Source organism: Globicephala melas, chromosome 9, assembly GCF_963455315.2.
Source record: "Globicephala melas chromosome 9, mGloMel1.2, whole genome shotgun sequence".
Lineage (NCBI taxonomy): Eukaryota > Metazoa > Chordata > Mammalia > Artiodactyla > Delphinidae > Globicephala > Globicephala melas.
The window spans coordinates 24,234,584-24,247,754 of NC_083322.1; the positions used below are offsets into that span (position 1 = coordinate 24,234,584).

At 37.2% G+C, this 13,171-nt stretch overlaps 1 protein-coding gene across 1 annotated transcript in view; it reads left to right on the forward strand.

Moving 5' to 3' along the window:
• ZNF800 (zinc finger protein 800) overlaps positions 1–12,758 on the forward strand; it is a 49,262-nt gene extending 36,504 nt beyond the window's left edge. The window contains exon 6 of the mRNA XM_030853691.3: positions 12,572–12,758. Coding sequence (XP_030709551.1) covers positions 12,572–12,758 — 187 coding nt within the window. The remainder of the gene's footprint in view (positions 1–12,571) is intronic.
• Positions 12,759–13,171: the final 413 nt, after the last annotated feature.

Below are 13,171 nucleotides of genomic sequence, written 5' to 3' on the forward strand. Positions count from 1 at the left end.
TACTGATTCCTGCACTCCTAAAGCATCACTTATTACTTCTGTGAAGATGACCCCAGACCTATTTTCTAGCCTGGCGATTCTGATTATTAGACCATTTGTTTTCAAAGTTACATGTCAAACATCTCCACATGGATGTTTCTCCATATCTTACCAGCAACGAAACTCAGTAAGCCAAACTTACCTTCTTTTTAAACTTGCTTCTCCTTTATTGTTCCCTGTTTCAATTATTCACACTCCTACCTTCTTGGTTACCTAGGCTAATTAGAATCCTAGGAAATACCTTGACTTCTTTCTCTCTCTTACACTCTTTACCTTATCAGTGATCAATGCCTGTTCATCCTGCAATTCAGTGTTTCTCACATTTGGGTCCTCCTTGCCATCTCCACCTTTAATAGTTAGGTTAGGACTATCTCTTATTTATACTACTGCAATAATCTGTTAACCGACCTCCTCTCTAATCTGTCTTCCATGCTGCTGTCAGAACTACCTACCTAAAACACAGATCTGTTGTTACTGTAGGTTCATTGCTTGACTGACTTACTCATTGTCAGGTCTCAGCTTAAATGTCACTTCTAAAGACAATCTAGAGTAGTCTCCCTTATAGTTCTGTTTCATGTTCCTTTCCATATTGTCATCGAATACAGTTTTTAGTTATGTTTATATTTGTGCATTGATTTGTTTAATGTCTGTCTTCGCACTGGAGAGATTTATGTAACAGACTGGGGAGAGTTATGTAGACCCTGTGCCTAGCACAATGCTTGGGACATAGTAGTCCTTAAAAAATATTTGTTGAATGAGTGGATCGATAATAGATAGCTTATCAGTATAGGAAAACAGGAGATAGCAAAGGCAGAAAAGTTACGGGGTCCTAGAATCTTCCTACATTTTCACAGACCTTGGTCTGTAGTTCTGGCCTTTCTGAAATAGTAATGGGCTTCTGCCTTCTGTCGTTTGCATTTATTTCCCTAAGGATGAGAGTCAACAATTATATTACCCCACACTCACATTAATGCTGATGTGACTGTAGTTGATTTGGGGGCTGTAGAGTAGTGGCAGCTAGATTTGTTGACCTGTTGTTAATACATAGGTGGTACCCTAGCCATGCAGACAAACAGGTATTTGCTAAGTTGACTTAACCCAGATTCCTTTTTAGCCTCTTGAGTGATGCAGGCCTTTGTACCACATGTTAATTAATGTGTTCATTACTTGTAGGACTAGTTGTGTTTGACATGAGGAATTTATTTGCCTTTTAAAGATTAAAGATTTTAATTTAGCAAACTTTTATTGAATGGAAAATGAAAGAATTATTTAAAAATATTATCTAGAAACAGATTAGTGAGTAATAAGCAAATTAATCTCCCTCTCCCTGTGGAGCCTGCTCAGGTTTCAGAAGTCAGAATTTCATCAATATTCTTGAGATTTCACTGTCTTAGGTTGACTCGCTTCATCCATTCAGTAGACATTTTGAGCTCCTGCTTTGTGTGAGGCACTTAGTTAGGTGCTAGGGTTACAGAGATAAGAAATGCAGTTCCTTTTCTCAAATACTGTGAAAGAAGAACATGTTACAAGGATACACAGAAGTGGAATATTAAGGCACACTGAGGGTTTAGTGAAGGCTTTTCATCATTCATTCATTCATTTTTAAGTTGAGTTTTGAAAGAGTTAGCTAGGCAGACAAACTTTCCAGGTAGGTACAGAGGACATGAGACCACATGTAGACCAAGGGAAGGAATTATGGCCGAATCAAGAAAGGTCTTATATACCAAGTGAGTAGTTTGAATCATATTTTCAAAATTAGGAGTAGCTGTTGAAGGATTTTAAGCCAGGGGCATCTGATAGCATTGAGAAGACTGAATTGGAGATGGGATAAGGGTAAGATTTGTGGTGGGGAAATCAAACAGAAACCAGTTTCAGAAATTTAAGAAGTGATAAGGACCTAATTTTAGGTAATGGCACTGAGGCTATGGAGATGGATACAGATACTATAATTATTTCAGAAGTGGAATTTCTGAAGTGGAGTTGAAGATGGCATCTAGTTTGGGCCTTCTGGTTGGGCAGGTAGGTGGTACCATTCTTCAAGGTAGGGATTAATTTGCTTATTACTCACAGGAGGAGGAACACTTTTCCAGGGAAGTGTTGAATTAAAGTTTAGACATGTTGAGTTTGAGGTGCTTGTGGGACATCATATTGGAGATGCTTAGTGTGAGTAGGATATACAGACTAGAGGTCAGGAGAGAGATTGCACAGGGGCTGGAGATTTAGGGATCATTCGTGTACCTGTGGTGGTTGAAAATGTAGAGATTACTGGCAAGAATAGAGTCAACATACCATACTAATTCTCACATTCTTTTGGTTTATTTTACAGTTTAGGTCAGTGCCTTCCTATTTCAGTTTTTCATTTGGGAAATGATGTTTAGCTAGCACCGGTTCTCCTCCCCACTGCCACTCCGCACCCCCATTGCAACGTATGAAATCTATAATATAGCATGTATTTGATACTACTTTAAGAAGTGCTAGATAATTAAATTGTAATAGTATTAGGCAATGTGAACTAATCCATCTTGTATTTTGAGGGCTTTTTCAAAACTCTGTAAGACCTATTTTTAAAAGATTATTTCTTTAAAAAGGAAATATCCTACTTTTAAAAATAAAACAATCAGTGTTCTTGGACTGAAGAAGATGTGTTTGTTGACTCCCATGGCTTTGGTCTATCCAGGAGTTGTTTGTGACTTAGTCCCTATGTCTCTGACTAAGGCAGAAACTATTTCTGAAAACTGGGAGGAAGCCATCTGGGTAAACTAATAGAATCTGACATAATCCATATGATAAACTTAAGTAATTTAGTATCCATAGCCAGATTCTGAGGGCAAAAATATGCTATTAAACATTGAACAGATTATTGAAATAAATTACAGTAATTTTACTTTGCCAAGCTGCACTATTTGGACTGGTGAATATTTAAAATAACAATGAAATGAAAACTAGGCCCTGCATTGTCATGTATGTTCCTGTGTTCCGCACTGGTTTCTCTCTTTTTACCTCCTTTCTGAAGGGAGAACCTAACAATAAAACTTTAGGTCTTGCCATCTAGCTAACCACTAGAGTTCAAGTAGAGATTTTTGTCTTCTTGGAACTGAAATGAAGCAGCCTGTTTACCCTGCCCTGGCCAGCGTATACTTAGGAGGGTATGCAGAATGACTTTTAAGAAGTCAGTCCTGCTTGGGATCGAAACCAATGATTTAATACTGAAAGTGTAGGTCTGTATACCATTTAAGCTATCCAACTTTTGATTAACTTTTAAAGTCTGCCTTTAAAGGGAAGAATTCCCAGGAGACTGTGTGTCAGGTTTCAATAGAGCAGATTTTATGGTTGAGTTATGAAACTTAAAACGGAAGTCAGTAATAGAAATGCTGACAGACTTGAACTAGAAGAGGATAACTATAATAAAACAACGTTTTATTATAATCTTATAATCTATAGTAAAATGAGAAAAAAAACTTAAAAGTTTTCTGTTTTAATGCTTTGAAAATGGTTTCATTTTCTTGTTATTTGAACTTTAAATTAATCAACAGCATAAACCTAACAACCATGTCAAAATAACACAGGGCACATTGCTATAGCACAGAATTATTTTAAATCATAAACTTTTAACTAACACCTGTTTCAGATCTTCCTTTTTAAATAAATTTGTTTCTAAACATTGATTTTTCCCTCCCCCCAGCAAGCCTCTGTATACTCATTCTCACATCAGTAAATCACTAAGCGATTACTAAAAAAAAGGTAATATGTGTATTTAGGTGTTTGAAGGATTGTAACAAAAATGAATGGTAGAGTAGAATTTTAGAATTTATATTTTCTGCACTGAGGACTTCATTTGTTTAATAACCTTCTTTATATTTGTTGATATTCTTTCTTGCCCAACATTTTAGAGATAAATTTTGTTTAGAAATTTCTTACAAGATTTATCAGTATGTCACCAATAACAACACACACACACACACTCATACACATACATGCACACTCTTTATTCATAAGATAATACCTTGAATATGTATCTTGCCAAAAGTTATTACATGGTTATATATTATTCGTTTAGCTTCACAAGGTTACTAGATCGTTGAGAGAGAGGTGAGTTTTTTTGACATTTTTTTCATGTAGTAAAACACACAGAACTCTTTCAGCAGACCCAACTCACAATCTTAATCAATGGAAAGGTAGAACCGGCACCTCTTGATTTCCTCATTTTGTTGTATTTTGGGTGGAGCTGACTCTTGCGTATGAAGGTTGTGATAGGAAATAATACTAGGTACTTGAAAGAAAATACTGGAAGAGGGTTGCCAAGCCTCCTGTATAGGTATGATTTTCTCATACTTCAGAGCCCTGCCCTATTAAAAGTTGTATCTAGATGCATATTAATCTTATATTTGAGCCTGTTCAGTCACTTTTGATATATCTCTATCATGTCATCACTTCTGTATTCTATCAAGAAAACTTGGCAACCCAATATTTGAAAAATAATTTCTGACATTTTTTTTGCCAAGTTACTATTTAAAATCAAACTGTGACTAAAACTAAATTTATCATCCTACTACCAGCACTGATTCCCCTTGCTGACTTTATTTTGTCCATGCTGTCATCATTTTGCTTATCACACAGATTTAAAGTGCTGTTTCTTCTATGAATCTATTCTTGGTAGCTCCAACCCATGGTGACCTCTTCCTCTGATGAACTCACATTTACCAGTTTTTTTCACTTTCATCCTTTTTGTTATTAATGCATTATTATTTAATTACAGTGTCCCCATGATTAGACTGTAAGCCCTCTGAGTCTCAAGACTAACAGTTTTGCTCTACAGCATGTAAGGTCATGAATGAATGGATCATCAGGCCTGTCCCCATTTTCTGTTCTCCAGATGTCAGTATCCTCTTCATGTCCTGTTTTTACTGGTCTAAACCTTCTGTTGCTCTACCCTTGGCTACCCTGCCTGGTCTGCTAGTATCTTGTGTTTATGAAGATTATGGATGATTTTTAGGAGGTTCTTGGGCTAATTTTAGGGGAATACAGGGGTGATTTTTCGACTTTTTCCTTATCCAGGATCCATTTTTAAACTCTACCACAAGATTCTGCCTCTTTATAATTATTTTTAATATTTACTCATGTATCAAAATATGTTTTGAGAGTCTGTATCTTAGAAGCAATAGTTTGTGTGTGTGTGTGTGTGTGTGTGTGTATAAAGAGGAGTAGCCAGATTATTATTTATTTATTTATTTATTAATTGGCTGCGGCTTGTGGGATCTCAGTTCGCCAACCAGGGATTGAACCCAGGCCACAGCAGTGAAAGCCTGGAATCCTAACCAACTAGGCCATCAGGGAACTCCCAGGACTAACCAGATTTTTTACTTTTGATAAAGAATAAAAACAAAGAAGAGAAACATTATCAAGTTCACAAACATGAATTTTCTTCCCAGATTCTTTTGCTTACTATGCTGCTTTTGTAGCCTGGTGGGAACAGAGCAGGCAGAGTATAAATAATTATAATATCATGTATGTAAGTCACTGCAAAGTCAGGCTTATAGTTATTTTATTTAGCCATCTGGTATATACATTTTGTATATACCTTCTTTTGAGCCAAAATTCTGTTGAATTGTAGATGGGAACTATAGAGATGTAGTATAACCTCATTTTAAAATGGAGAAAATTGAGGTAAGTGATTGCACAAGGTCAGTGAAGAAGTCAGAAATAGAGACCAGCTATCTCTTAAAGATTATTTTAGTAGGTAATAACATGTACATGTTAACAAAATTAAACAGTACAGAGAGATGTACTGTGAAAGGTAAGTTTTCTTCCCACCCCATCTCTTGGTTTTCTCATTCTCTTCCCCAGAGTTAAGAAGTTAGTTTCCAGTTTCTTGGGCTTTTGAGATCTGTTTTATGTATATATAATCATATAAATGTATATATTCCCCTTCACGCAAATGGTAGCATACTATACTGTACCTTGTTTTTTTTCACTTTTTAACATTATGTCTGAAAATTGTAGAACACAGATGTTTTTATCCCTTGGTCCATGAACTTTCCATTTTACTTTACTTCCTATCATTTAGACAACCAGTTTTAGTTAATGTGAACAAAGTGTTAAATTATTCTTTGCTTCTAGCATATCGTATTGAGTACATCATGTGCAACATAATGTAGTATTTCACATTTCTTTCAGAAAGAGAGCATGGTCATGGATTTATTTTATGATAAATGCTAAAGTGAAATGTACATAATAATTATTACTACTAGTTACCCAAAATAGCTGATTGGGATATTTTCTTTAATATATGAAAAAGAAATGGCAGGTGAAATTTTCAGGGAAATCATTTACTTTTAAACTTGTGTAAAAACTTGTATGGTATGTACAAAGCAGTTTAATATCTTAGTGCCAGTGACAAGCAGTGGTGTTATAAATATTAAAGCACAAATGTTTATTTTCTAATCTCCAAACTCATATGCAAATCAGAAAAAAATTTTCATTTGTTTCTCAAAACAGGTTTTAACTATGTGCTTTAATCTTCTTGAGATGACTCATGGTCATCTGCATAAAAATACACCCTTAATTTTGATCATTCAGGGTTTATTTTGGCTAGCTTCTCTGTCAATGCAATTATTGCTTTATTTTTCAGAGATTAATGGGGACTATTAAAACTGCTTGATTTTACATCTTTTGGACCAGCCTATATTACAAAAGACAAATCCATTAAAAAAAAATGTGAACCATACCAAATGTCCATGTTAAGAGTCATAGAGGCCAAGTACTTATACTTGAATTTTACTTTAGATAATTAGTAATCCTGCATTCTCCCTAAAGATGGCAGTACTTCTTCATGTATCATTTACTGAGTAATTCTGTTTGAAAATAGTATTAATTATAATTCCATTATTGATTGGAAAAAAGTTAATCAGACTAAAAGTATATTTTCATAATATCACAATAGTTAAAATTCAGTAGTAGAACAAATAAAATTGTATCCTTGAGGTTCATAGCATTAGCACAACTTTTATGTGTGTTATCCTTGACCCTGGATACAGGGTCTTAATGGTTCTTACTGCATTCTGACTTTGGAATTCTTGATGTGACATCATGAACTCAAGTCTTGTCAAGAATTGTGATAAGTCATGTTAGGACCTTGCTGTATTTATATAGATCTCGCCTGTAGAGGTATCATCAGAAAACAAAAACTGACAAAAAACCCCAAACAGAAACAAAACCCTTAAGTAACTGCGTATTGTGCATATTTTTGGATGTGAGAAATGTTTTAATCTTTATTCTTTGGTAAAAGTTTATATGTCCAAGTTCTACTCGAACTTTTTCTTTTTTGCTTAGGTGACTAATTGTTTTAATAAATGAAATAATTACTTATTGGTGCCATAAACAAACAAACCAAAAAAAAAAAAAACCACACAAATCTTCAGCCTTCTCTGCTGTAGAAACTAAGCTCTAAATTCACAAGGTAGTGCTCTGGAACATGGAGAAACAACTCTGTATCTTGTTCCTCCATTTTCCATTATTCCTGTTTTGAATTAAATGGTTCTTCCTTGCATGCATGTGTTTGAAATCATGTGGCATTGTAGTTTGAAGATGGTGAACAGCAAGACAGAGGGCAGGCTAGCCTCCCTGCTAGGCCTCACAAGTAACTTTCACATGGTCACTACTTTCTAAGGCTGGCCCTATTGGTTCATCTAGGGGCATTACTGGTTCACCTAGCAAGGTGACTAGGTGCTTGAGGACTGTGTCACTCTGACCAGCCTCATAGATACTGGTGTATAAATACAATACTACTTTTTAAATTTGTCATGAGATGTATCAGGGACACTGGCTTCTCATGTTTATGGTTCAGTGTATTTTCTCCCAGTAGGCAGATATACTAAATTATAATGAGAAGGTTTCTTGATGAGCATTGAATCAGCTCTTAGTGACCAGTATCAGCAAGCTCTGGTAGTATGATACATTCATCTTTCCCATAGGAATATACTTGCCACTCAGACCAGATATTCATCAATTTTCAGAGAATCCTTTCTCGTAGACCAGGATGCAGACAGATGGCCAGCTTTTGCTTTCTTGATTTCTTTTCTTACAGATACTATAGATTGTCTCCTTTAGCACATTTTTTTTCCCCATTAGAGTTTAATAAAATTGCACCAATGTATGTAAAACACTTAGCCCAATGCCTGGCATACAGTAAATAAATGATAACTAATATTAATAAATGTAACTGGTATTAAGTTCAGGTTACCTTGGTACTTGTAATGTCAAAGACAATCTTTTAAAGGGCCATTTCTTTAGATGACTGATCAATCTCATCTTTCACATTTTGAGGTATTTTCATTGTTTAATTCCTGATTCTTTTAACTCAATTGCATTTATCATTCATGTTGAATCCCTTTTGACTCTGCATGATTTTGCTACCATTTTGTTGAGATTTTGATACTTCTAAAATTTAAGTTTCTTGCTCCAAAATACCCCATTCCCCACAGTTCTTCTGTCTGTAATGTGAATCTGTTGGAAGAGATAATCTTCAAGTTACTGCTCAGCTCTAGGATATAGGTAATTTTATATCTTATTTGAGTGGATGACGTTGATTGTAGGCCTTTCCATCTAATCAGGTTACCTTAACTTCAAATCTGCTTAACTTCTTTCTCATAGAGTGTAAAGTTATTTTGAAAATGGTCTGAATCCTTAGAATAGCAGGTGGCCGTGGAACTGGGAGGCAATGATTGAACAATCCAGGGGTAGAGTTATGATGGTGGTAAATTCAACAGTCAACAATGGCATTACCGATCTGGTGAACACACACTTGACAAATCAAACTTCTTGTGTGAAAATGAGTACAGAACGGAATAATTGAGATGAGTTGATCTGTCACTCGGGCAACAATAAGCATTGTTGTCAGCCTTCTCCTCTCCATCCATCTGGGGATAAGTTTTTTTTTTTTAAGAATGGCAAAATAGGTTTAGGAAAACAGTGGAGAAATTGCTACAACTCTTTCTGGTGTTTGTAAAAATACAGATTATGGTGCATTTTTGAAGCTGGTGGTCTCATAACCACACTTTGAGGACAGTTATAAATAGTAAACATTGTGGGAGTTCATAAAAATGGATAGATCATTTCAGACTGCAGTAATCAGGGAAAGCTAATTAGAATGGCTGAGGGTCTTGAGGGACGGGCAGTGTTTGAATACATGAGAGGAGGGAGAAGACATTTTTTGATGGATGAAATGCCAAGAACAAAAGCATAGAGGTGGGAAATAATAGTGTATGTTAGGGGAGTGGAGAGTCAAGTAGTTTGGCGCAAAGTTTCTTAAATATGGCCCATGAAAGAGAATTGAGGCAGTGTTTGTCAAATGGTATCATTCATTCCAGGGTTGGAAAAAAATGGGCGCCATGCCATTTCCGTTCATCATGCAACTGGATAACACTACTGATGCCTCTCAGTGCATCAACCTTCACGTTTTCATGGGCTCTCTGGTGTCATCAACAAAGAATTTCATTTTAGGACTCTTTTTGGAAACTGGAAAGGCTGTCAATATCTTCAAGATAATATCTCTCCCTCTCTCTCTGATAATTATTCAGATGGCAGGAAAAAAATGATAGCACTCTGAGGTCAGATGTACACTTGTGATGTCAGGCATACATCATGGTTTTCCTGCTTTGATGAGGGATAGCCACATGTCATTGTGCCTCATTACTTTCCATGTCAGCAGCTGTCACCACCTTTCCAAGAGGTATTGCCAAGAAATGGGAACAGAACATGATGTTTTTCTCTACTAGACAGAAAGAAATGTTCTGCCTTTCCAGAGGTCTTAATTGAACTTGAAGGCAGAGGAAATAATGTGACTTGACTTCAACTTGAAAGCCTTAGAGGAATTTAGTGTTCTAGTACACAGGCTACCTTAACCTGACAAAGCATTCTATGAAATTCTGCTTTGGTTCTGTGTACCTTTGTGAGTCAAGGATTTCAACAATTGTTGCCATGGAGAAAAAGTTATAATTGATTATCCAAGATTATGTATGTGTTGCTGTGTCAAAGTCCATGTTACAATTTCAACTCAAGCCAAATCTCAGATCTACTACTAAGCAGTTAGAATTTTAAAATTTCTTTCAGGAAGTCACCAGTTTTCTTTCATGAAAAATAACAATGTGAGGGAGGGATTCCTTTCTTTGTAAATATTTGTTTTTGTATATTGCTTATGTTGAAGAAATCAGTTTCTAGTGCAGTGAAATAAAGTATATGGTGTATGCATTTCTGTGCATGCTTCTGGAGGACAAAGTCCATGTCTAAGCAGAATCTCGGACTATTATTTGATTCCCCTAAAAGGTTAAGAACTAATAATTTTGCTAGTGTGGAGACAATGGGACGCTCTGGATGAATTTGAGCAAAGGAATGACAGGAAATTAGAAAGTGCTCATTTGAAGGATATGAGAAGGAAAGCTTTGGCAGGACTGCAGCGTGATTTAGGGATTCAGGTTAGCCTTAGGGTTGGAGTTATCTGAATAATCTGAAGGTAATTTTCTAGATAGAACTTTTCAAAGGAAGGAATCTCATGTCTTTTTTTTTGGTTCTTAGTGTCTGAGCACAGTGAGACATAATAGGCACTCAAAAATGTTGAATTAAATTGAAATTGCTGTGTGGACAAAACCCTTATTTTACACCAAATGAAAGTTAGATGATAGCGTCCCAAAAATGTTCTTCTGTCTTATCTGCATTTAATACTGTTATGTTAAATCATTTGGTGTAAAATAAGGGTTTTGGAGAAACACTGCTTTATAAAAACCTCATGCACACTTTTTGTTTGAGCAGTTGGTTAACACAAAGTTTTGACCACTTAGGATTTGTTCTTTTTGTATATTTTATTTCTGATAATTTTTTTTACTACAGGTATGTCTCTAGACATGATCATTTTATCCAGTACCTGCAGAGGGAAGGAAACTTTTAGGATGGTGTGGTTGATTAGGTCATCATCTGTTTAAGCAGCATTCTAATAAACATCTAAGCTTGGATTTACTCATCATTAAGGAAAATCAATCTGACAACTCTGAGGTCACTTTGGCTTAAAATATCATTGGAACTTATGTATTAAATGGATCTTCTATCAGTTTAATAACAAAGCCCTGGAATCCCATCCCTATGTTACATTAGTATAATTTTATTGTCATCGTACACATTTTTCTGGAACAAGGTTTAGCAAAACAGATTCCCTTGGTATTAATGAGTGCTAAAAATTTAAATTTGTTATGACTGGAAGACCAAGATGTAAAGTTTAGACTCTCGTTTATTGCAGTATTTTAGTTTTGCTCCCACTAAGTTCTTTCAACTTAAAGAGCAAATTATTGAATACATTGTGAAAACATTGGTATTATCTAAAACATTTGTTCCAAAAGTATGGTAATTTTTTTTCGGAAAACTTTGTGTTCCTAAGTCTGTGGAGATTACAAATCAAATTAGGTTCGTTAGCAGCCCAGAAAGCTTTTTTTTTTTTCTTCCTGAAGTAGAAATGCTTAATAGAGTAAAATAAGGTATAACTTCACAGAAGACAGTGGTTTTGATTAACTGCATAACGTTTAAGGCATAAACTGCTCTGAAATACTGTGATTTACTCAGAACTTTTGAGGAAGATAAACTACTTCTGTGGACCATTCATTCATTCTTAAAATCTTTTGATGTCCACCACTTTGCTACACAATATAAAATATAATTTTGAATTGGTAGAAAGTTAGAATGGGTACATAAGAATGAACTAAAATGCCTTTTATTAAGTTACTTGATTTTTTTATTATAAAGATATGCTTATTGTATACAATTTGGGAAATATATAAATAAAGATTACCTGCAGCCTCATCACCTGAAGATAACCACTTAACATTTTGGAGTGTTTCTCTCCATTGTTTTATACATGTGTGGTGTGTTGTGTGTGTATACACATGTACGCACATAAAGTATACACACATCCCACCACTACAAATGGGGAGGAACCTAATTTTTTTCATTCTATTTAGTATGCCTTTCCATATGAATAGTTATATCCCAGCATTGTTTTAATAGCAGGTTAGTATCAACTATAAGAGAAAGACTATAATTGTATTTTTGGATATAGGATATTCCCGGTTTCTCCTTAAATTTTTTTTTCCATTTTCTTTGCCTGTTGTTTTTTGCTGTTACAGATACTGCACTGAATACCCCATATGAAATTTTTGCATGTGTTCGTAATTACTCCTTAAGGGAAAACTCTAAAATTAGAATTTCTGGGTCAAAGAGTATTAAAAAATTTAAGGGTTTTGGTACATTTCCCTAAATTTCTAAAAACGTGTATAATGACACTTCAATCGGATGCTGTTTTCCTCTGATCAACACAGGTTTATCTCCTGTGTTTACGTGACAGACAACCTGTTGGGCGGAAATGTGGCATCGCGCCGAGTTTGGGTTGGCGGCTCCTTGATTAGCTGGGAGGCGCCGGCGCGTTCGGCCCGTTTCTAACCGGCGTGTCTTTGTCTCTCTCCCTGGGGACCGCTGCCGCCCGTGCGGGCCGAAGCCTCGGGAAGCCGTCGCCCCGCAGTGCCGCCGCCCTGCGCCCGGCCGCCCCGGGGAGCCGCTGCCCTCCCGCGGGCGCCGTCACCACGCGCCAGGCCGCCGCCAGCTGCCGCGCCAAGCTCCGCGGCGGCGCCGCTCGGGAGCGCCAGCACGCCGCCCGCGGCCTGGGGAAGCCCGCGCCCCCGTGAGCGCCGCCGCCCGGCCGCCGGCCGCCGGCGGACGCTGCCGCGCCCGGCACAGCCCATACCTCAAGCCTCGCCCGTCGCGCCTCTCCTTCCCGCCGCACCCGCCGGAGCTCTCGAAGTCCACTCGGGCGTCGGCGATCTCCCTGGGGTCCTCAGCCATCGCAGACCTGCCGTCCCCCCGCGCTTTACCGAACTCTGTCCCACGCAGCCCCTCAGGCGGACCGTGTGCCTTAGGGCCGGCGGGTGGGGAGGAAGGCCTCCCTGCTAGTCGCTGCTACTTGCTGAGCAGCACTTCCTCATCCCGTCTGCCACAATCCCGGCTTCTCTGAGAATCTTGCCACTGGACAATACCATCCTCTTTCCCTCCTCCTCGTAATTTGTCAAGTTCCTAGTCAGCTTCTTTCATTATTAGTTCT